This window comes from Camelus dromedarius, chromosome 3 (assembly GCF_036321535.1).
Source record: "Camelus dromedarius isolate mCamDro1 chromosome 3, mCamDro1.pat, whole genome shotgun sequence".
Taxonomy (NCBI): domain Eukaryota; kingdom Metazoa; phylum Chordata; class Mammalia; order Artiodactyla; family Camelidae; genus Camelus; species Camelus dromedarius.
The window spans coordinates 112,881,614-112,908,247 of NC_087438.1; the positions used below are offsets into that span (position 1 = coordinate 112,881,614).

A 26,634-nucleotide genomic window follows, 5' to 3' on the forward strand; every position below is an offset into this window, starting at 1 on the left:
ATCCACTAATTCTGAACTATTCCTTAAAGATTTAAATAATTTAATAAGTTATATAAACTTATATAAATGAAACCATTAAACCTCTGTATTAAGATAATAGAAACCCAGACGAGTTCCAAAAATAGTTTCCTAATACCTGATCTTAATGATTTAATAACAACTGGATTTAAACTATTCTGCATCCTCATTAATGCATCCTTTGAAACTTCAATCACTATCAAAATTATGTTCAAACATAAAAAAAAACTTTAAGGAAGTATCAAATATAGAAATTTGATTATAACAGGGCAACACAAACTGGAAAATGCAAGCTATCAAAAATCTCTTAAATAAATCTAGGAAAGGAAGTGTTTAATATGCATTTTTGTAAGATACACACAATAAAAGTACATCTTTCATACATGAGAACTTATCTATTTCATAGTATTTTAATCCAAATATTGTAACCATTCAAAAAAAAAAAAACTCAAAATTTCATTCTGTCTAAAATTCATCAACAAAGAAATTCATCATTACTTCTTCAAGTCATACAAAATTTAAATTTCTAGAGATATTCAGGATACAGAACTTACCGATTCATGGCAGGATCATTCATGAATGCTCGATAACCCTGCAAGTAGAACTTGCAGAGTGTCAGAACACCCAAGGCAACAAAAGAAACCGTGAAGACCAAACCCAAAAGTGAGTACGGGGTGCTGCAGCACTCCGCAATACTAGAAAAGAGAGGGGAAATAAATTACAAATAAAAACTTTTTCTGGAATAAAAACACCTTAGGTCTTTAAATAACCACCAAGCTTGATCTGATCCTCAATGAAAACACCCAAAATGTGAGATGAAATCACCTAACCACTGTTAATAATTCAAATTCATTCTTATTATTATCCTAACCTCTTTTTTCTATGTCTTTGGCAAATATTCAGTACATCACACCAAATCTAAAACAAAGTCTTCTCTATTTTTATTTATCTATCATCTCCTTCAAATGCAGTAAAACCCTAAGGGCCTAAATCTTGTTCAAACCTTAAGAAATATATAATCTACAGGCTGATAATATTCAAAAGAAATGTGTATAGTTCCTTCTGAAAAATGTTGGCTGTTCAAACTGATCAGACTGTACTGTTAATGAGGTCACTTGCCCAAACTCCCTATCTGACCAAACTGCTATGTGGCAGAGCCAAAGCTGACTTCGCAGCTCCTGACGCCTCTCACTACAACAGTGTCCTCCATTTTTAATTTTAACTTAACTTAGGTAAATGGATTTTTTTTTCCTGGGTTATTTCAAAAGCATGTCCAAGCATATAGCCCAAGACATTTAAAAATAATTTTAACATCAATTTTTAATAAGGAGAACTGGAAAATCTTACAATAAAGCTTGGAAATACTTTCATATTTTATGGAAATACATTCAATACTTTCATTAAAAATAGAGAATAATTTGACAAATATTTTTCAAATGTGTATAATATTATGTACTAACAATTTGGATTCAGCATGCACATAGTAACTGTTCAAAGTACAATGTCGTATGTTTAAAAATTTCAGTGAAGAATTAGAATTTCATTTGTAAGGATGAGGAATTCATTTAGGCAAATCAGTATCTGTCTTTCACTACATAGCTCCATGCTTCTGCTACATAGTTATCCTTCCTATACAATTGCTTATGTTAGTTTTTGTATGAAAATACCCAATTTTACATAGACAAATGTGCATTATGATGAGAAAAAAATGTTTGGCTTTCTATTAAGGAGCCAAAATGTCAACCAATCATGGCAGCTGACAACTAAAGAATAAGTAATTTTATGGCATTCTTACAAATCTAATTTTTCAAATATTTGACATTTTTCTCAGTGAAATCATTGCATTACATGTTTCAACAAATTGTCCAGTAATTTAAAAATATGAGAGTATTGGCTAAAAACACTAAAGATTTTACTTCATTCCCACTGGGTAAGTCTGAAAATTTTACTGAATGCCATACAATTTCTCTATTCTTTTGACTATATTTAGAGAAATCTTTTACAACCAAACAGTATGATTTAATTACATTTTCAAAAGGAGAGTATTTTTTCCCTCTCTTTAGAAAAGTGTGTGTACTGTTTTTCTAAAGAGCATACTAAAGAAACAAGGTTTTAACCTAGCTTTGGGGAAGTGAAAGAGTTTGGGAAATTTATAAAACTTTTTTTTCCCTCTGTCTTCAATGAGACATTTTACTGATTTTAGTTTCTACTTCCTGACTGCAAAAAAATCCTTCTTCTTGTTTTTCAGTTTGCTCGGGCTTTGTCGGTTTGTTTTAGTCAGGGTACCCCAGGAAACCTGTGATCGTCCTTTTTTGTAAGTGAGTTGTCCTCTGGCAAGGCAACAGACAACTACAGCCTGGTGCACGAGAGCATCAAGGACAAAGAATGCTTACGGAGATGTAAGTGAACGAAAGACCCAGGCAGGGACTCTCTACTAAACACCAAACTAAAACAGCCTTATTTTGAGAAGGGCAGTCTACCCTGTGTATGGAAAAGAAATAGAGAAGAAAACTACTTTGCAAGATACCTAAACCTTACCTAAAATCTCAGCGTTATTTTCTTACTTTGTAAGTAGGTTCAAATTCATTCACAGCTTACTGACAGAATGCTCTTCTTCATTTGATTATGCTTCACAATGGGTGACAATCTAGTTTAAACAGGACCAATCTCAGTCCTACCCTTAGGTTACTGGTTATCCTAACCACAGAACTGTGTATTTCTCTTTCTCTTTAAATTCAGTTACTTTTTGCATCATTTTTAAATTCTCCATAATATTTACACAACAACAAATAACAGTGAAACTTAGTTAAGAATGAACTGGCCATTAAATATATATATATATATATATATGTAAATGTATAACTGAGTTACTTTGGTGTAACACCTGAAACTAAACTGTAAATCAACTACACTTCAATAAAAAAAATTTTGTTAAGTCTTTGGTATCAATTTGTTGCATGTTTACTAAAGCTACTTTTTAATTAAAAGTCTCAGAAAGTGCAAAATTTGACTTAGTACCAATAAGTTTATTCTCCTTATGTGTTAAAATAAGTATTGCTCCATGACATTTTTATTGATATTTAACTCTGTAACGTTTTCAATCTTAACAAATGACATGTTCCTTAAGGAGAGTAAATTTGTCTTAAACTTCTCATTCCCTACACCACTTAGCGCACGATACGCCACCATTTTGGATGGCTGAGAAACAATGGCTCTATTAACTAAAACTCAAAACTTTTATTCACCTATTTTATTCAGGAGGAGAGATTCTTTCTTGCCTTTTAAAGTGACAATGAGCCACAGAATGAAGATATACACCCACTTGCTAGATACTGAGGGCTTGAGATTCAAATTTGGAATAGAAAAATGGTAAACATCCTAGCATAAGCTCACAACGAAGACAATGAGGTGGAAAAGGACTCTAATGACTTAAGACATTCTTCTAAAAATTAATCTACCTTGAGGGCGAGGGTATAGCTCAGTGGTAGAATATGTGCTTAACATGCACGAGGTCCTGGGTTCAATCCCCAGTACCACCATATAAATAAATCAATAAACAGCTAGCTAATTACCTCCTTCCCTCCAAAAAATAATAAACTAAATTAAAAATTTTTTAAATAATAATAATTTACCTTAAAAACCAAATCTTAGCATTCCTTTAGGTTAAACAGTAAACTACTATGACATACTCATTTCACTATTATTTGACTCTATCTCACTAATGAAGCAAAAGGTCAAAAGTAAGATGACATAATGAAAGTACACAGGTAAGTCACAGGGTTTGGACCCAGATGGGGTCTGAGTGTCAGCGCTGCTGCTCTGAGCAGTGTCATCACCTGGAGCAAGTTACTCTTGGTACAGTTTCCTCAGCTCTAAAATGGCAATGATAATAAAGGCACCCTTCTCACACGGTTGCTACAAAATTAAGTATGAAGAAGTGTTTACCAGTATAGCTGGCACATACTAGCTACTTAATAAAAGTGAGAATTATTTTTAATAACTTATTTTTCTTTTCCAATAATTTAACTTGAAATTGAAAAAAGTTTTTACAATTTGCTATGTACCTTTCCACAAATCATTTGCTGCACTTTGGTCCATGGTGCAACCAGATAAACCACCATTATTATATTAGCACCTTTCTGCATTGCCAGAACTAGGCATCCGCTGAATGAAAACTCTATCTTAATTAAATATGAAGCACTATAATAAGACTGATAAAAGTTAATTTACAAAACTTAACTATTTCTAGATCAGTTTTTTCCTCCTAAGGTTATATACAGTATCATATTCTCTTATTAATTACCTTGTCAGGAAAAGGAAAAGAAGCCTCTCTCGTGACGCAGGCTGATCTCGAGTACTGAAATAGGAGTAAATCTGAAGAGCAAATAAGACGAGCCAGAAAACCATGAACAGTACAGGGACTACCAGCTGATTCCACAGTGACATTCCCAAGGCGAGCAGGCCATACACCTCCACTACCTGGGTAAGAAAATACAACAGGAAAACATCTTGCATCACTCCCATAAACACTTTTAAACACAAAAGAGTTTAACCTGAAGTACTTAAAAGACAAAAACTGAATAGCTTCTCTTTTATTGCAAGGCTGTTTCAGCTAAATTCCTTCAAAGTTAACTCTATACATACAATTAGCAAATAGTATATATTTTTTTAATTTACTGATTTTGCATTATTATTAACACTTGACACACACTCACCAAATGGCAACTACCCTAACAGTCCAGGGAAAAGGTCACATTCAGAGTAAAACTATGCCAAATGCAGTTTGAGGAGGCTTGGTAAACTCACTCATACCTAATTAACAGGATCAGGACCAGCATGAATGATGCAATACTGCTTGAGGGGCTAGGGGGAAGGGAAATGTAAAAGAATGTTCCAGGGTTTATTCAGGAATGTCTCATAGATGAGAAATAGCCTGATGGAAGACAGAATAATTACTGGAGAAGTTTACTCTATTATGGAGCAAAGACAGCTAGCCAGTGTTTTCCCCTAGACAAAACAATTCCCCTTGCTCCTACTGTGTATTTGTCAAGCAACATTTCTCAAATGACTTGGTTTGCCAAGTACATTAACACTGGGAAAAAAGGTACACCCAAAGTTTACTAAGCTACTACAGGTCAATAAATTAGCTGTCTAGTTTCAAAAACAATCTCTTATTGAGATTGATTAGGGAGAATTAACTCTCACAATCTGATTCAGCCTAAGAGTATAGATGTAACCAAGTTTCTGGAGTTACTAAGCCAGGGACCAGACCCTGGTAAACACATCAGGCAGGTTACAAACTCTAACCTAAGTAGCCAAATGGTCTTGCTGGAACTCTCAACGTGATGCCAGAGTGTTTCAATAACTATAAAGATCTTAAATTAAAATACATCTATTTGGAAGTTGTTCAAGTTTCTGATTAATATCTATATCTAGTAGATAAAGTTCTTTAAGCCTCAAGTTAAAATACACTGACTTGAAGGTTATTCTAAATTTAAACTTTTTCATCTGTAAATCAAATGCTTTTTCTAAAATCTAGTCAAGATTAACCTCTGTTTTTCCCCAACAAGAAAATACTGAAAGGGAAATTGCCCAGCTAGCTGCAAAATTATTACTAGCAGCAAACTGATCACTGAGCAGCAAACTGATTAAAGGAGGATCACTTTTCCTCCTTTCCATTCAAGGAACAGGCCACCAGAAAACCTGAGTTTCCGTTTCTTGCCTATCCAGTTCTTTCCAGGTCATGACTCTCATAACCTATGCTTATTTTCAACACAGCACCTAGTGATATATGAGTCTTACGGCAACCGAGAAGGTAAACATGAAACTGAAAATGGAAGCTTTGTCCTTACGGTGATTAACTAAACATTTAGTATCTAAGTAATATTTACTGAACATCTACAGCTTCTTGCCCACTAGGGTAGCTCCACAAGGCTGAATTCAAATAAAAAAACACATAAATTTGTCACTGTGACTCAATACAACAACCCTTCCCCATGAAGCAGCTCTTCACTGAAAGTGTGAAAATCACTTCCTCTTCTTTGGAAAATCTACTCTCAGGCAAGTTGCCCAAGATAATCATTATATAAGATGAAGAAATCAGCAGAATCAGGCTCAGGCCAAGAGCTTAGGGAAATTCTTCTGGGAAATCTGCCGCTAGGGCCACAACAGTAACAGCAAGGAATGCTTGACTTCGCTTTATCAGTTTGGCCAATCTGAAAGCTTCCTGCACCCTCAGGGCACACACACTCAGCAAAGAAGTGGAAGATACTTGAACACTCTTTATACCAATGTCATTGTTAAGTTACGTTTCATATACTGAAACCTACTGATTAAAACAAGTAGAGCTATTTATCTCCAGAATACCTATTGTTTGTGTTTGGGAATAATCTGCCTGAGAGCAAAGGCTGAAGAAGTAGGAGAGACAGAAGCTCGATATGTTGGCAAAATCAGTTCAAGCACCACATCTAAGTGAAATCTGTCATATTACAGTCCAGAACTATCTAACTCTTCAGTCAAATAAATTAAACAAACATAAAGAAAAATTATAGTCAGAGTAGGACTATAATCAGGAAAAACCCAGGGTATGACCTCTAGGTATTCAATTCTACATTATCCTTGTCTTCATCACAATAGTTACTGAAGAAGGGTTAATAAAATGGCTGCACTTAGGCTAACAGATTTGCTTATTCTTACGCTTGCCCTTAAAACGGTCAACTGACCTGACTGACCAGTTGCTACTCACAGTTCCAGGATCATTATTAAAACTAAAGCTATTGATCTTAGTGTTTCTACTTAACTCCAGTAATCAAAGCTGTAATCACGCTTGGTTTCTGAGTCATCTCCAGGGAGAAGGTCACAGAACTGTAACCTTACGAAGTAGGCTAAATACCAATACCACACCTTGAGTGCTTACGAGATAAAGAGATCTAACTGAGATAAAGAGATCTAACTGATAGACAGCCTCTACAGAATTGGTCACCTGAAGGGATCATGGCGCCACTCTAAGTCTACTGATGAGAAAATGATTCTGTTGATTATTATCGATGCTTTATTGTTTGAGCTATGGCTGTATAACCACCCCACCCCATCCCCAAGGTGGGTTCACAGTCTTGAAGGCACTGCCTGCTGTGAGTCCCTTTTGCCCGGCAAAGTAAGAAAGCTGCCTCTTTCCTTCTAAGCTCTTCTAAGACCCGGGTCTCTGAGTCATTTGGCTCGTCATGGATGGGGCCAATCTTTCAGCAACCTTACCACATATTGAACATCGTCTGCCTGGCACTGAATTCATTTGAATCTCACAGCTATCCTATGCGTTACGTACAACAGTTATTATTAGTTCCACTTTACAGATAAGCGAACTTGCGTGACTATCCCCAGGTTACACAGCTCGCAAACGGCAGTGCCAGAGTGAAAACCCAGACGGTCTGCTTCCAGAGAAGCACTTACTTCACTTTCCTGCCACTCAACTGAAGTTAGTAAAGAACCTCAGATGCTCCTAGCTGGGTTGAAAATAGTGATTTTTAATTAGTCAAACATAATGTTACCATGACCTAGACTGTGAGATAAAAGTGAACTAAATCTTCAATAACTTAATGTTTACTAGAATGTTATCTACCTGTGTGTGGTGTCAGTCTTACCTGAACCAACTCTCTGTACGCAGATTTGGCAAGGTTATAAGGTACTAGAAGGTTAGACCCAAGAAAATAGAGAACTTCCAATCCAGTAAAAATCATAGCAAATTTGTTGATGACAACAATTGTCTCCAGAGGAACAAGGCAGAGGCGTGCTAGGAGAGGGAGCATGTGGGCCGAGAAGAGCCAAATCTGCTTCGTCTTCATGACACAGGAGCATAAAGTACACACCACCAACTGGCCTACAACGGGAGGAGAAGGCGTTTAGTTCTGACAGCCGGTATCCACAAAATGAAAATAAAAACACCGTCAATAAGGGTGATAACACAGCTTTCCTCTAAGACATCTAATGAGGATGAGGAGCTCTTAGATATTTTAAATCAAATTTTAACATCTGACCATAATTACATATGTACATGTTCTGTGAATTTTGAGCACCAATTCCCTAAGACTGACTTGAAAAAAGCAGCACAAACAATCACTGGTCTTTATCACATTCCAGGTGGCACATATAATACACAGAAAGATTTTTTTTAATGTCTAATTCAATATTACAATAATTCAGTCACTACTGAATACATTTAGCTCCTTCTCAAAGGCCGTCAATATTGAGCTGTTCTGATCTAGAACTGAAAGTATAAAATCCAAGAGATACAGTTACCTGTCCAAGATCATGCTGCAACAAGATTTATTCTGAGGTTTTCAATCTTTAACTGCTTTTACAAGACCACACATGCCTTTTCAAATGACTCCAAAATGAAAATTAAAACTGAAAAGTTTAATAAATTCTTCTCACAGAGGATTATGCATGATTATAATAATGAAAAGTTAGAAAATACAGAGAAGTAAAAAGGAAAAAAACCTCAATCTCCTACAGTCCTATCACCCAAGGAAGCACTGTTAATGTCTTGGGTTCCTTAAATAAAGCATCGCATTGTAAAGCCTTAGCACTGTATGTGAAACCTAGTCAGTGGTCAATAAGTTATTCATATTATTTGTTACCTTTTCAGATTTTCTACATATAGGAATATACACAAATATTTTACATAAAGGAGATTATAGTGTACACATACAATCAGCTTTTTTTTCATTTAATACATACTATGCATGTATCTCTCTAATAAATATACATACATGGGGTTTTCTTAGTTATGGCATATTACACTGAATGTATATGACATAATATTAGCATTTGGCTATTTCCAAATATTTTATAATTATAAAATGCTTTGTTATGAAAAAGCTTGTACATTTATGATATCCTTGCATAAACTACTTGGAGCACATATCCTAAATTCCTGCAAGTAGGATTACTGAGTCAGAACAGAACTTTTTTTTTTTAAGGCTTTTGACATATACTGTCAATTGCCCTACAGAAACAAAACACCCAGTGAACAAGGTGCCCATTTTCCCACTGACTTGCCAACAGTGAAAATAATTTAAGGAAGGGAAGAGCAGGGAATATTCCCTAAGCTTTCTTTTTCATTTGTATTTTGTCAATTACCAGTGGCATTGAACATTACCAGTAAGTATATAAAAGGACCTGCAATTATTTGGCAAAAACGCATGTTCACATTCTTTGCCCATTCTTCTGCTAGGATATGTGGTCTTCTATTGTTTGGTTAAGATATTAATCTCTTTTGTCATATAACTGCATTTTCACAATGTGTCATCTGAATATTTTAATAACTTTTTTTCTCTTATAAAGAGTCAAACCCTTAACGGTTTCTACTTCTGGTGCCATGGCTAATTACATGGCTCTCCCTACTCAGGATTATACAAGTACTTATATTTTCTTTTAGCATTCTTTAATTTAAGAATTAATATATCTGGAATTTGTTTAGAGTAAGATAAAAAGTAAAGATCTAAGTCTGTTCTTCCAGATGCACAATCAGTTGTCTCAAAACTAGCTACTGGAATCATCCAACTATTTTCTTATTAATTTGAAACGCCACATTAGTATACTTTGAAATCTTTATGTTTGTGTCTGTGTCGGAACTTGCTACTTTTTTTCCAGTGATCTCCTCTGAAGACAGTACCACATTATCCCATTTCACTGACTGGACAAGTCTCCTCTCATCACTCCTTTCAGAATTTCCTCGAAATTCTAGAATGTGTTATCTTCCAAAGTAATTTAAGAATCAAATTCTCTTCCTTTTTGGCAATAAAAAGCAAAACAATATTTTTAAATTTTAATTTTAATTGGTGTTCTATCCATATTATTGATAGACTACAAAAATGGCAACCATTTTCACACAAGCTTAACATTTATTAACAATCTACTGTAATACATGTGGTATTTTCTCCCACAAAGTATTAATTTTAGCATTTAAAGAACTGATATGCAAGTCACATGAAAAACATTCAAAAAGGCATAAAAAGGAGGAAAACTTCTAACAATAAAGAAAACTGAGAGGAGAGGCCACCTAGTTAGACAGGTCAACAAAATTTCAGGGGATAGAAAACAAAGCAATATAGGCAACCAGTTGTGATTTTAGCCAGGCCACTACTCTTTCCTGACCCTGGGAAGAAGACTGAAGTTTGCTCTCTGGAGAGGCTGAAACAGGCTCCTGGACACCACGCACAACCCAGGGCAGAGGTGAGGTGCGGTGCCCAAATGGAGTGAGGAGATTAAATAAAAGTCTGCACCCAGAAAGATAAGATCTCTCTAGATATGCAAACACTGCTGCCACATTTATCAACATCCAGCTCTAGATGCCAATACCAGCCTTCTTTACAGGGAATAGACAGATTCCTCTTTGGGGAAACTGACCCAAGTTCAAGTGAAAAGTCCTACAAATACACACACTTAGGGGTCCCCCCCGAAACAGCCAGCCCCACCTGAACACCAACTGTGAAACACACCAGTTGGCAAGGCTTAAAAAGATTCTAATCAACAACTTAATAACTCATTTTAACACAGGTGATTAAAAAAGGACCCCTGATATTTATGTAAAACTTATGGTTTATCAGCCTCAGATGGGGTCTAGGCATCAGTATTTATAATTTTTTAATTTAATATAACCAGGTGATTCTAATCCAAGCTCAAGAAATACTGCTCTCTCCTTTCGAAAAGACCAAAACAAATAGAAAAAAGATTTTAGAGGAAATGGAGAGAATTCTAGGAACAAAAGAAAGCTTTAATGAAATAAATGACGTATCTAAGAAAGTCAAAAGACTGTCATAATAAAAAGCAAACAAACTCCAGGATATTAAAAATATATAGCAACAACAAAAGGGCTGGAAGATAAGGTTGGGAAATTGCAGAAAGTAAAACAAAAGACAGAGAGAGAGAGGAAGAAAGAGAAAAGGAAATTAGAACAGGAAGAAAGTTAGAAGCTCAATGCAGAAGGAACCTTATCCAGTTAGCGGGATTTCCAGAAAGGGGCAGAAGAGAGAACAGCAAGGAAAACATGATGGTGCGCTGAAAGGAGAGAGGCCTCTGGGGGACGATACCTGAGAGGGAAAGGGCGTGCTACAGGAGAGAGCTGGTTTTCTTCTTAAAATTGTGGTATTTCTTGACTTTGAAAGTTAAGTATATCTCTTTGATTAAAGAATTAGCTAAAACTCTGAAAGAAATAAAGTCCATGTAGGAAATGCTTTAATACTAGGAATAATTACGAATTTTCATCCTGGCATATCTTACTTTCACTGTACTCATAACTATGATACTGAAATTTCCTTGTTCAGCATGATGTAAACTTCCCCTAAGCTCTGAGAATTTCCAAAAGTCTAGGCCAGCACATTCAGTGCTCAGCTCTGGGGTTCATTTATCTTCTTTCTCAGAAGCATATGACTCATATGCTGTGATTCTAAGAGAAGGCTCCTCCTCCTATTTAGGTGAAAGAAGGAAGGAGTCACACTATTAGCGGAATTCTCTCATATAGCTCCAGAAGAATAGAAGTTGTTTAATTCAATGTGCCTATTCCAAATGACAGTTCTGAATAAATCAAAATCACAATTGGATTTTCAGATTCCACCATAAGAAGTCTGTGACCCTAAGAAATGATGGCATATTCAAATTACTTAGTCTTTCATTAAAAGTTCATTAGTTAAATGGAAGAAATAGAGCAGAATGTTACTTTAAAATCAAAGTCTAAAGAAAAAAATGCTACTTAATAGTTTATGGATTTTGTTTTGCTTCTAATTAACTGAGTCTTAGTTGAGTAAACACACTGTCATAACCACTGACAGGAAAACTTTTAAGGAAATATACAGATTTACACTAAATTGCATCCATCACAAAATAAAAGAGAATATGAGCTTTGTAACCTAGCAAATATTTTCATACTTGGATGTTACCATTATTGAATACATCAACTGACAGGACATAGCCATAAAGCAACATCATTTTTGTGTCCTACTGTCTTAAAAGCCACTCTGTGACGACTAGTGTTCTCCTGCCCCGAAGGCAAGTCCCATAACTCTTCTGATCTAGCACAGGTTTCACAGTCTCAATGTGATAATAAACAAAACTCTGAAACTGATTTAAACTTGAGGCTTTTCCTTGACTCCAGCTCAGGCCTCCTACGGGATCACTGAAAACCTGCAATTGTGAGAGCGGGTGGAGCAAACTTCTTCCTCTTTCTCTGCCAGCACCATTTCACTCTCTCCCTGATTTAACCAAGATTTAAGCAGGGAGGGAAGCAGGAAATTCTTACTCGACTATATTCTTACAAATATATGGTGCTGGTGCTCCCTAGAGTTGGGGTATTTACACAGACCTCCTTTCTCCTGGGCACTGTATGGGTTCCTGACTGTTTCGTCACTGTGCCTCTCTCACCTGCAGTACCCTTGATGCTTGTTCTACACCGGCCTCTGACTGTTTTTGGCTCTTTCCTCAGCTCCTGGGAATCTGGAAGTTCAATCCCTGTTGGAGTCTTCTCGTCTTTTTAAGGGCCCTCTCAGAAGGACCTAAGAAAATCCCATGGACTCTTGCGGCCCTCATCTAGTCCACAGGAAACTAACATCCTTTGCTTACATGGATTAGACGACACAGGAGAAACCCCATGAGACACTTTCACTCCAAAGTCAAAAATAGCCATCCAGCACACTGTTGGCCTCTATATCAGATTAGAATTATAATATGAGCCATATACATAATTTTTAATATTCTGGTAGCATTATTTCATGAAGTAAAAAAAAAGCAAGTAAAATTAATTAACAATATACTTTATTTAACCTAATATACCCAAATATTATCACACATCCAATCTATATTAAAAAAATTAACAAGACATTTTGCAGCCTTTCTTTGTACTAAGTCTGAGAAACTGGGTGTGTTTCACACTTAAAGTATATCTTAATTTGGACTAGTCACATTTCAAATGCTCATGAGCCACATGTGGTTTTGGACCGTGCAAATTTAGACTTTGTAGCCCAGCTCAGACACCAGTCCGCAGTATCCTACCAAGCCACAAAAAACATATGCATCTTCAAATGGTCCAACACTAAATTCTTCAAATGTGAAGGGATGAGGAGGTATTTTAGAGAAAATAGCTCTCTAAACAAATCCTCCTTCAAACTCCAGCATTCAACCTCTTAACACCCTGTACATGAGTGAGTTTAAGAATCATACAGGTTTTCTCCAACACTTCCTTTTTTGCAACTCTGGCCCAGTAGGGTCTGGTACTTTACTTTGCACTGTATCTATACTGTTTTGGGGTCCTAGCCAACACTTCTATTTTTAACATTCTGCTACCTGAATATTTCAATCATGTCTAAGTTCTTGACATCTCTGATACTTTATCTTTGACTAGAGGGTGATGGCTTTCAGCAACAATAAATAACATTAAGACATTACATACTGCATCTTAATCTCACAAAGTAATACTCAGCTTTATTTAAAAATTAATCTCCCCAAAACTTAAAATACCCTTAAAAAAACACAAGCAACTATAAGCCACTTGCGATTATAAATACACAAAATAAGAAACACCTATGAATGGGGAAAGAAAGACTAATACGAAAATATAACATTTAACAATGGCTGTATTCTGAAAGAGTGAGTCTTCGAAATTTTTTTGTATTAAGTATGCACCAATTTTATAAGATAGTAATTAAGACTGGTTGGTTCCTATCTACACTTCTAATTCTTTTATGATACTTACCTATTAAGGCTGTGGTAAACCGATTCATGGAGAGAGGTTCTAAATACATTGGTCCTTCATAGGCGGACTCCAGTTCACTCCTAACATAGTCCCTAAATAAATAAAATGGTAAGAATGTATCAGGTACGTTCCAAGTACATTAGGGGAGAGAGAAGCAGCTAAAGCACAGTATTCTTGTAAAACACGTATTACGTTAATAACACCTCTCTGCACATCTGTACTAAGGAAAAATTTAGGTACATAAAATTATACAGGGATGAACTTAACTATGCAGAAAAGACAGCCAAAGCTCCACTTTTGGGGGGTTTTATTTCTTCCCATGGCTTTATTAAATAATTTAGGCCTGTAAAAAGCCAGTTGAGATGCCGTCTCTCAACCCTACTACTTAACTGATAACACCTAGTAATATTACATTAAATTTCCCCTCTTTTGGCTAGCTTCCATCATCCCTACTGTCTTATTTTCCCCAAAGTTTTGTCCCCAATTATACTTAATTAGTTACAGGTAAAACCACAAAATAGAAAACTGGCTTGAGGCAGGGAAATCCTTAAAGACTGTCACTTTCAAGTCTACAGGAAAACTATAATTAGAATTATAATATTTAAGTAGGCGACAAATTTATTTTGAAATAAATTTTACATCAAATCAAACACTCCTTTTTAAATTTAATTTATTTGACATTAATTGCTGAGAAGTAATTTAACATTAAGCAGTGATTTAAGATTTAAGTAGTGGCCAAAGAGCCTTCACAGTCTGAGAAAACAAAACTTTAGGGCACAGGCAGGAAGCACAGAAAGGGAGAATTTAATTTCTTATCAGTAAGTTTAGTGGTAACACTAGAACAGGGTTGTCTTAAGTTCTTTTGACATCAAAGTAGAAAAATCTGTGTTAAAAAAATTCTCCCTCTCTTCTTCATCACTGAACGCTATTCACTGTACAGTTTGAACATTTCAAGTATTTCTGAAAAACTCATATGGCTGTATTTACTTTTTCCATGAAATTACCTCCTATTAGGCAATCAAGCTGAACTCCTTTAGCATAACACAGCCAATACAAAAAATGACCCTTACATAATCAGGAAGGAGAGTACTGCCAAAAATCAAAATTAAAAACTAAAATAAAAAATTTAAAGTAGTTTTGGGAACAATTACAAAAAAAAAAATCAGTGAATGACTAAGCTTCTTAGGTGATTTAGCAATTCTCCTCTGTCACTCCAAGATGATTATTTCTAACAAATAATGTATTAACAGTATCTTTCTACTGAAAGAGAAAGTCAGATTCTCAAGAGGAATGATTCTAATGCAGTGGTTGTCAACCAGGGATGATTCTGCCCCCGAGGGGACATTCTGCAATCTCTGAGACATTTTTAGTTGTCACAACTTGGAAGGGTTGGCAGGGTGTTACCGGCACCAAGCCAAGATGTTACCAAAACATTCTACAGTGCACAGGACAGCTCCCACAACAAAGAATTATCAGTCCAGAAGGTCAGTGGTTGAAACCCTATTTTAATGTAGAGACACAAATACTACATGTGCTAATGACATATAAATATCTGATTACTAGGTCACTAGAGGGAACCATCAGTGTAATTATTATAGTTTATTTAGTTTTAGGATAGAAAGCTAAAGAATTAAAAGAGAATTATGAAGTTTAAAATAAAATACACATATAAATACCACTTATAATTATGAAGTCTTTGAAAATGCTATTAAAGAAACAAACTTATCTTTAAAAGAGATCTAACTGAGTCCCAGTAGTATCTAGGCCTTTAAAGCCAAATAATTTCTTTTTGGCCACAGCATGTACCTCTCAAATAGATCCAGTTTAAAAAAGAGGCCTGGGAAAACCCATAAAGACAGAAAGCAGATTGGTGCTTGCCGGGGGCGGGTTTCATTCTGGGGGGATGAAAATGTTTTGGAATTAGACAATGGTGACGGTTGCATACAACGAACAAACTATATGCCGCTGAATTGTCCACTTTAAAAGGTTAATTTTGTGATGTGAATTCCACCTCAGTGAAAAAGGAGCACCATCCCACAGGGAAAAGCCGGAAGGGGCCTCAGTCTCAGGAGCTCTCACAATGAGGATTGAGGGGAGGAGATGGCAGAGGCCAGATCCCTGTCGGGTTTTCTCTCTGCTCTTGTCATATTATTGATGTTTTACAATAAAACTCAGCACACTCAACATTACTCAAGAACTTCTTATTGCTCAGACATGTGTTAATTGTTTCGCTTTATTTACTAGCCTACTTTAGTTTACTCTCTTTTTAAAAATCTCTTGGCCTTTCTTTACTCTTATCTTAAATTCTAATTACACATAACAAAACTTTAAAGGAAAATTAACATTCCCTATACTTTTTTAACTCAGAAAGAATCTGCACACAATATTGTAAATCGATTATATTTCAATTTTTTTAAAAACTGAAGGAAAAAAAAGAATTTGCTGTATACACGTTGTTAGCACACTGCAAGGCCCTGGGGATACTGCAATAGACAAGAAAGATATAGTTGCTATTAGCATAGCTTACACAACACAACACATGAAGGGGAGACACACATTAAACACATACTTGTCCTAACAATTATTTAATTACAATTGTGATAAACTCTGTAAGAAAAATACACTATGTTGTGACATTTTTTTCAAAATTTTATTGAATTTTCAATCCATTTTTCACTTTTTCATTTCACTAGTTCTTTCTGCTTTTTACTTTTTATTTTAAATATCATTTATTCTACTTATTTTACCTCTCATTCTATTTTATATGGTTATTATAAAAGGGTTTAATATAACTATTTTCTTTTCTCTTATCCTACCCTATGTTCCTTTGGTTATTTTTGTTTTAAGTCTCCTCTTAACTTTCTAATTCTTTTTATGATTTTCTTTTTAGTTTTCACTTTCCATATTTCATTACTTTGTGACTTGTTATAGGACACTAAAGGAGGTCTACATTCCAGAATAATCAACACTTAGGTCATAATGACACATCCTGATGTTCAGCCGTTTCCTTCCACTAGTTCTCCCACTATGCCCTCCTCTAAGACCCAACGAATAGCTCTCTTTCAATGCTGCAACCTCCCCCATTACTGCCCAGCCTGAGACACTGGTTCAATCATCCTACCACAGAAATTAACATCTTCCCTAGGCACCTTAGACCCTCTCCCCTCTGCTCAAATCCTGTCTCCCAAGACAATCTTCAGAATCTTTCTGTTTGGCTGACTCCCCAATAAGCCCCACCTTAGTAAAGACAGCCAGGCCCACAAAGTCTACAGTCCCTCTTTGGGCCAGCTGAGCTTGGCATGCCAGAGCCAGGCAGTGGCTTTGGTGAAGGCTAAACTATCAGTCTTGCCAAGCAGCTGCTACTCAGTTGTCCCTTCTGAGAGAAGAATCTGGGCACTGCGTCCCAAACTATACAAAAAAAGCTCAAGAAAACAACAACAACATTAACAAAAATCTCTGTATCTAAGTTATGTACAACTTCAGGGTATCTCATGCTGGCAGTGAAAATTCTTGGGTACTCAGTCTCAACAGAGTAGCTCACCTACAACACACAAAAACAAACAAACAAACAAACAAACAAACAAAAACAAGACAGTAAACCTAAGTCAGAAGGATCCAGAGAAGGAATTATCCAAAATTCCACCAGTCATTTTAGGCCAAAATTTAGTCTGAGGCAAGAACCATGAAATTTTAAATTTTAACAAAATTTTATAACTTATTTTTAAGACTGAATCAGATGAGACATTCAAAAGCAGTATTAGAATTTTTCGATTTATAAGATTGCAATGGGAGAATGTATTTACTTGGTCAGAAGCAAGAATTCCTGCCTTTTACCTGTGACTGAATAAGATCTTCCCCTTCTCAAAGTTCTTTTTTCACTTGTGCAACTTGTGCAACGCAGACAGTTAGCCCTGAGCACTAATAAGCCAAGCACTCTGAAAATCCACTTCTCCACACCTCCTATGCTTGCCTACTCTCCTCTGACTGTAACGATTTTGGGGCATAATGAATATGCGAAATGTATAAAAAGAGCCCCAGGGGCACCTTACAATTGGAAAAATTCTTGCTATAAAGAAAAGCATATGAGTTATAAAAAAATAATAATAACAACAAAATCTAGGAGCTTACCAATTCATCACCTGATTAAAGACCTTTATTTCCAACAGCCTCTTAAGCAACCTGGCTGAGTCACTGAGCAACCTTGGAACAATCTGTACATTCTGACCACTTGAACCAAAGTAACTTAATCCATTTTTACACAGAACAAAGTGGTAAGGCCTCCAAGTTATCTTATGCAATATGTGCAAACAAAAGGCACTGTTCAATTTAAGAGATTCCCAGACACTGAAAAGTTCAAACACCTGCACCGAGTACCCACCACACCCTAAGAACTGTGCTAACCACTGAATAGTTCATTTCCCTAGGGTTTCGTTATTTAAACCTTCTCTGCCACCCTGCCATCCCACTTCTCTCTTCAGCTTCTTTCTGACCACCTACTAAATATTTTATGCTGGTTTTGATAATGTTCAAAAGAAGTAAATGGTATCACACACCAAAATGGGTCAATTTTATTCCTGTCAGAATTAAAAGCTGAGTATATAATGATAAAATTCATTTTACAATTCCTTCATCTAACAGCAGTGGTTTTCAAATGAGGAAAATTTTGTTCCCCAGGAGGTAACATTTGGCAATTAGGGATACTTTCTGGTTTCACAACTGTGGGGAAGGTAGCGCTCTGCAATATAGTGAGAAAGAGTGTTGTTGTTAACGTCTCATAATAAAAATGCACACAACTGTCCCACAGCAAATGACCTGGCCCAAAATGCTAAGTCCTGAAAGAGAGAAATCCTCATCTACAGCTTTGAATTTTACAAGCTTTCATAAAATGGAGAGCTAGTGATCTGTATCTGGCACATAAGTAACTCACAGGAAAATGTTTTACATTTGAAATCATAGTTACTTACCCAAGACTAACTAGGATGAAAAGGGTATCCTTTCATCTTATGAAACCCACAGGCTTAAGTCTTAACTAAAGTCATACACATATAAAATTGATATATTGGTTCATAAGTCGAACAATAAAACAAAGAATTTAAGAATAAATGCAGTTTAAAATTTTTAGAGAAAAACACTTAAGTATGGATATAAACCATGACCACACTCTTACAGATGATCACGATAGTTAGTCAAGTTTTTCTTTTTTTCCCGGTAATTCGGCATAGTCTCAATTTTAAAATAGGATTGGTACTCAAAAATACATTCCTTACATTATTCAAAATGAAAAGCATAGTTTAGAATTTTAAAAATTAAAGACCTGACATTTATTAAATTCTAATCAGTTCAATTAGAATATTAATGTTCATATTATACTAATTGAGCCCATGGATCTTCTAAAGTTTAAATCTTCTGAACTGCAAGTTATATCCATTTTATAGACATGTTCTAAATAAGTTTTTACTCACTTAACGAAAATCAGCTTCATTATGCGAGTAAAGGTATATCTTGGAGATACTGAGAGTTCAGTTCCAGACCACCACAATAAAGTGAATACCACAATAAAGTGAGTCAGATAAATTTTTTGGTTTCCTAGTACATATAAAAGTTATATTTACACTATACTGTAGTCTACTAAGTGTGCAATAATAGCATTATGTCTAAAAAAATTTACATACTTCAATTAAAAAATACTTCATTGCTAAAAAACACTGAACATCATCTGAGCCTCCAGCAAATCACAATGTTTTTGCTGGTAAAGGGCCTTGCCTCAGTGCTGATGGCTGCTGCCTGATCACGGTGGTGGCTGCTGAAGGCTGGAGTGACTGTGGCAATTTCTCAAAATAAGACAACAATGAAGTTTGCCACACTGACTGACTCTTTCACAAAGGATTTCTTTGCAGCATTCAATGCTGTTTGATATCATTCTACCCAAAGCAGAACTTTCAAAACTATAGTCAATTCTCTCAAACCCTGCCACTACTTTATCAACTAAGTTTAAGTAATATGTAATATTCTTAATCCTTTGTTATCATTTCAACAAATTTCACAGCATCTTCACCAGGAGTAGATTCCACCTCAAGAAACCACTGTCTATGATCATAAGCAGCAGCCATTAAAGTTTCTGTTGTGAGACTGCAGCAATTCAGCCACACCTGCAGGCTCCACTCCTGATTCCAGTTTTCCTGCTACCTCCGCCACATCTGCAGAGACTCCCTCTACTGAAGATGTGAACCCCTCAAACTCACCCACGGGGCTGGGACTCAACTTCTTCCAAACTCCTGCTTATGTTGATATTTCTACCTCTTTCCATGAATCATGAATGTTCTTAATGCCATCTAGAATGGTGAATTCCCTCCAGAAGGTTTTCAGTTTACTTTGCCCAGATCCATCAGAGGAATCCCTAGCTATGGTAGCTATAGCCTTATGAGATGTATTTCTTAAATGATAAGACTTGAAAATCAAAATTGCTCCTTGATCAGTGGGCTGTAGAAAGGATGCTGGTCAGCAGACATGAAAACATTGATTCCTGTTACACATCTCCAACAGAGCTCTTGGGCAACCAGATGCATTGTCAGAGAGGAGAACTATTTTGAAAGGAATCTCTTTTGAGCAGTAGGTCAAACTTTTATTCTGCAGTTTCCTCCTCTCTCTCAGCCTTTATTGATGTGAAGAGAGTTAAGGGCCTTGCTCTGAATTAGGCTTTGGTTTCAGGGATGGTTGTGGCTGGTTTGATCTTCTATCCAGACCACTGAAATTTTCTCCATTATCAGCAATATGGCTGTTTTGCTTTCTTATCATTCAGGTGTTCACTGAAGTAGCACTTTAACTTCCTTGAAGAACTTTTCCTTTAGATTCACAACTGGGCTAAGTGTTTGGCACAAGAGGCCCAGCTTTCAGCCTATCTCAGCTTTCAACACGACTTCCTCACTAAACTTAATCACTAGCTTTTGATTTAAAGTGAGACACATGTGACTCTTCCTTTCACTTGAACACTTAAGAGGTCACTGTATAATTATTAATTAGCCTAATTTCAATATTGTATCTTAGGGAATAGGGAGGCCCAAGGAGAGGGAGAGAGATGGGGGAACAGCCAGCTGGTAGCACAGACAGAACACATACAGCATTTATTAAGTTGGCAGTCTTATATGGGTGAGGTTTGTGGAGCCCTAAAACAATTACAATAGTAATATCAAAGATCACTGATCACAGGTCACCATAACAGATACAATAAGAATACAAAAAAGTATGAAATACTGTGAGGATGACCAAACTGTGATACACAGATACGAAGTGGGCAAATGCTGTTAGAAAAACAGCACCTACAGACTTGTTCGAAGCAGGGTTGCCACAAACTTTCAATTTGTAAAAAACGAAGTATCTACAAAACACAATAAAGCGAAGCCCAATAAAACAGGTAATGCTTCTATATATATTAGGGGAAAAGAGAGACCCAGTTATTCCAGAGTTTATGAAATTTTCATTTTAAGAAATTAATATTTGCAAATGTCTTTTTCTATATTCAGTTTTTTTATTGCTGTTCTTGATTTTTTTTAACTTAAGTAGAGTTGATTTATAATGTTGTGTACAGCAGGTGTACAGCAAAGTGATTCAGTTATATATACACAGACATATATATTTTTATTCAGATTCTTTTCCATTATAGATCATTACAAGATATTGAATACAGATCCCTGTGCTATACAGTAAGTCCTTGTTTATTTTATATATAGTAGTATGTATATGTTAACCCCAAACTCCTAATTTATCCCTCCCTCTCCATTATAGCCAGTTTCTGAAGAATCAAATTAATTATTTAAATTATCCAAGTATTGATTTTCCTTCTCAGGACCACACTACACTCTGCCTTGATATAACCAGACTGGACCGAATGGTGGAAAATACTTGTAAATCATACTGATAAGGGATTGTATCTACAATATATAAAGAACTCCTAAAACCCAATTTTTTAAAAAAGACAAATAACCCAGTTAAATAATGGGCAAGGGATCTGAACAAAATACTACTCCAAGGAAAATTTACAAATGGTTAAATGAACACATGAAAAGACGCTAAACATTATTAGCTATCAGAGAAATGCAAATCAAAACTACAATGAAATAGCACTTCACACTCACTATCATGGCTATACTGAAAAAGACAGATATCAGCAAGTATTAGCAAGCATGTGGGGAAACTGGAATCCTCATACACGGCTGGTAGAAGTGTAAAATAGTGCAGCCACTTCAGAAAATAGTCTTGTCGTTTATCAAAAGTTTAAATGTAGATACTATTTGATCCAGCAATTCCACTCCAACATATATGTCCTCCCCCCGCCAAAAACAGTATGTCTACACAAAAACCATGAATCGTCACAGCATTATTCATCCAAAAAGACAGAAACAAATGTCCATCAATGGATGAATGAATAAACAAAATGTAGTATATTCATACAACAGAGTATGATTTGGACAGAATACATAAAGTACTGATACATGCTACAACATGGATGAACATTGAAAACATGCTAAGTGAGAAAAAAACCAGTCACAAAGGACCACACATTATACAATTCAATGTACACGAACTGTCCAGAATAAGCTAATTCATAAGAGAGATAACAGACTGACAGCTGCTTATGGCTGGGACAGGGTGTAGGAAATGAGGAGTGACTGCCGATGGGTACGGGGTTTCTCTTTGGAGTGATGAAAATGTTCTAATCATCAATTGTGATGATTTGCACAGTTCTGTGAATGTATTCAAAACCAGTGAGCTGTACACTTTAAACAGGTATGTGAATTATACCTTAACAAAGCTGTTTATTTTTTTAAAAGATACTTGGTTATGAAGCTGCCACATGAAATCTAAACCATTGCTTTTTAAAACTAAAAAATTCAGCCTTAATATTCTATAAATGAGACATGTTCAAGATTCAATGTTATTAAATGTAACATTTTATTAATAATTCAACGACACCTTTGCTAATATTTTTTGAAACAGTATCATGTAGTGTAAATTACACTAAGAAGAGAAATACTAAAATATGCCGTTTCTTGACATTGTTAGTTTAATACCAAAACTAACTCTGTAAGATAAGCACTGTCTCACTTAACAGTTTCAAAAAAGCAACTTGCCAAGGTAACATATTTACTAATTTGGGAAATTATTTCATACCTTATTGACTCTAAAACCAATTTTCTTTCCAATTACCATGCTACCTCCCAAAGGGGACTGAACTAGGAATCAGAATACATGGATTCAAAGTTAACATCTGGGATCAACCCTTCCTAGTGGTTTGCCCATTTCAGTTTTTTTCATCTGTATAGTTCAAAGGATTATAAGGATGAAAATGAAATAAAAAACAAGAAATTTTTTTGCACACTGTAAAATCTCATTGCAATTCTTTTTATTGTTTAAAGTAAGTTAAAATTTTCTGATAATGAAAATAAACTTTAAACATCAGAAAAAACATTCCCACAAACTAAAAGTAAAAAGTTGAAATTATAGAAGAATGGTCAGAAAAAGGCTTTTCTTTACCTCTGACACTTTTAGGGTCCCCTTTATCCCTCCATAACAGAATTTTGACCCCTCTAGTGAAGCCTAGATGGTTACACTGCAGATAAAAATACACGGTTTCAGTCATCACTATACCACTAAAACACATGGAAACCGAAAAACTGTAAAGGAAAGTGCAGGTTCATTATTTTCTCACCCAGAATTATAGTAACAAATAAAAGTAACAATTTTAATAGCTCTACATTCAACTTCGGGATTTCTTTGATTGAGCATCAAAATCCTATCAACTCCAAAAAGCTATCATTAGATAGCTGGACCACAGAATACCCCACATGGAAAAAATCATTTTTAAACGACTACTGACAAAGGAAAATGCTGACAAATCATTGCTGCACAGTAAAAACAAAACATAATAATGTTAGTTAAAATCCACTGAGCACTTATGACATGTCAGAAATCGTGCTAAGAGCTTTACATGAGTAATCTTACTGAATCTGTGTAACAGCCCCTTAAGATTTTGTCAGCATTTCACAGGTGAAGAAACTGAGACATATCTTTCTGATAAGTGAAACTAAGGTTACAGAACAATAAATAAGGGACATGGAATTGAACCTATCCAATCACCCATTTTTCCAAAAGGTATGGCATTCTTAGGCACTCAGGCATTCATTCACGTACTAAAACAGTGACCTACTGCACTGTACTACATAGGTAAAATTTTTGTTCAAAAAAATGAATAAATTAAGATAGGGAAGGGTCTCCACCTTGAGCTTGAGCTAATTAAGATTCAGAGTTGTCCGGGCAAGGCCATAAGAAAAGATCGTGTCAGGGCTTGGGGCTGGTAGTTCTGGAATGGGAAAGACATCATGCTGTCTGAGTCAGTCCTGGCCCTTGGACTTCTAGTCTAAGCTCTTTGGAGAAAGATGTCACAGAAAAAGACTCAATTGTTCCCGTGAAGGAGGTTAAGACACAGTGACATACTTGTGTGACAAAATTAGTAATGTCTCCACTTCACAGAGTAAAACAGCTTGATGGGAAATACTGTGACAACTATAAGAAATGCAGCACTCATCCTGCAGCGCCGTATTTTGTAACTGATATCCAAGGACCAGGACAGATCCTGGGCAAGAATAGCAGCACAAGTTTAAAGAGTAAGACCCCACCCTCCAGAGACCATTCTGAGCAGAAGAAATCAACCAGACAGGAACTGAGGAGAGGAATGTTGAGAAGACTGAGTTTCTGGGAAATACTTTGGGGACTTTGAGAAACAACTCGATGAAATAAGGAAGATGGAGGTCTTGACTCAAAAAGAGGAATCAAGAGTCAGTGACTATTAGCAATTTTTTTTGTATCTGTCGAAGTGGTGAAAACTGGGAAGTATTAAAATTCTCATATTTCCTTCTAGTTTTTTAACACATCTATCTCTGGGTGATACTAATTTTAGGTGACTGCTACTGCCTTTAAATTTTCTGTATTTCCCAAAATTGTCTACAGTGAACAGTATAATTTTATCATCAGTGGGGGGGAGGTTTTTAAAAAGTCAACCATTCAATTCTAGTAATAATAAAAATGCTATTTCTAAGATTAAATTTCAAACCTACACCAAAATCTATGTTTCAAAACCTCTAGACAATTATACCTTGTTATACATGCAAAGTAACTGACACTCTTAGAGTTAGGAGTACATTTTATCATGTTATGCATTTCAATCAGAACAAAAGAAATATTATCCCCCCAAATTGATTCTGTTCCATGACATTTACTGTGTGGCTTTTGGTCACCTGCATTTTAACAGTCTGCTTCAAAGTAGGAAGCTCATATTCATTGGCAGACCAAATTCTTACATTTAGTACCAGCAGACTTAGATAAGTAAACAACACTTCTAAAGAGGCAGAAGTTCTGAGCTATACAATTAATCTTGTGAAATAATTTATATCAACCATCTGCTAAATACACGGTTGCATCTTTTGTTGATTCTCATGCATCATAAACAGACTTCCTAAAATGATGAAAGGAAGGAAGTCCTTAATTGTTAACATGTTCCTGTAGCCTGTCTTTGGAAATTCTTGTCTTGGGTAATACAGAAAAGTTCATGGGTATCTTTGTAAACATAGCCTTAAGGCCCATTTCATATTAAGATTGTTTTTAAAAGCAGAAATAAAATTTGAGGCATAACCACAGCTATTAATGGTACAGTAGTATTTATTTAGAAAACAGGTATCAAAAACCCTGTTTTGGACACCTCAAAGCCTCAGCTTCTTAACAGTGTTCATGAAAAATATTTTACTGGTAAAGGAAAACTTTAAATTCAGGCATACATTTAAAAAATGGGGCACATTCTTACCTGGAGATTTGATGTCCAGCATAGAGGAGCAGGGCAGTTAAAAAATATAGGTAAAGCTGAACCAGATGCTGCCTCGGCAAGGTTAGCAGCACAACACTTAAGATATACCCTGTAGTAGAAATTAAAGAAAGATATAAATAAAATACAATTCTAATTTAGTCTCCCAATTAATTACACTAATAAAAAAGGCTTAAAGTTAAATTACTTTCCAATTAAGTTTCAACAACTCTGAGGTTTTTTACTTCTCTACCAAAGTAAGTTTAGCATAGTAAAATCACAATGGATTTTTCTATTGAAAATATAAAGCATTTTTCTATTCCTTTGTAGATTTTTCTATATATATATAGAATACATATAATCGAATACATCACACAGAAGTACAACAGGATTCTTCTCATCATCTACCCTCGTCTCCTTATTTCTTCTACATCAGTTCTAGCATTCTCTAGTCCCAGAGGGAGAACTGGATGTCTCACTGTCCCTCTCTACGGCTGCCCCTTCCGTGTGACTCAGATCTTATTTTTCCCAACTCCAAAGACCCTCTATCTCCTGTTATCTTCAATCATTCCCTCGATAGTGTCCTTACCTCTCTTTTTAAAGGATGTGCAGGGCTCTTCTCCCCAGTCTTAAAGAAAAACTGCTTTCCATGTTGATTTCTCCTTTTCCTATTACCTATTTTTCTCATTCCACTGACATGTTACCAACGTATCTGTCCAGTGTGCCTATTTTCTAACGATCTATTATCCCCCCCTTACCCTTCCAGTCTAAAGAAACTTGGAAATCAACAATTACCTTCTTGTCAAACTTAAAACATCCTGTTTATTCTTGTCCCGGCAGCAGAGGCAACTACCTTCAAAATGGTTATTCTTTGGCTCTATGACATGGATTTCCTTTTACCCTCTAAACCCTCCCCTCCTCTTTCCTTTCACCCTCTCAAACGAACATAGGAAATTTCCTGAACAATTTCTTTCCTCTATTTAGAGTATCTAGCCCAAGGAATCTATCTTGTTGTTTCAAATAT

General features: G+C 35.7%; 1 protein-coding gene across 3 annotated transcripts in view; it reads right to left on the reverse strand.

Moving 5' to 3' along the window:
* RNF145 (ring finger protein 145) overlaps positions 1-26,634 on the reverse strand; it is a 51,862-nt gene that overhangs the window by 12,422 nt on the left and 12,806 nt on the right. For all 3 annotated transcript variants that reach the window (XM_064484510.1, XM_064484512.1, XM_031449424.2), the window contains exons 3-7: positions 25,614-25,722; positions 13,760-13,851; positions 7,656-7,891; positions 4,322-4,497; positions 573-713 (exon numbers count right to left, since the gene is read on the reverse strand). In XM_064484510.1, coding sequence (XP_064340580.1) covers positions 573-713; positions 4,322-4,497; positions 7,656-7,891; positions 13,760-13,851; positions 25,614-25,722 — 754 coding nt within the window. The remainder of the gene's footprint in view (positions 1-572; positions 714-4,321; positions 4,498-7,655; positions 7,892-13,759; positions 13,852-25,613; positions 25,723-26,634) is intronic.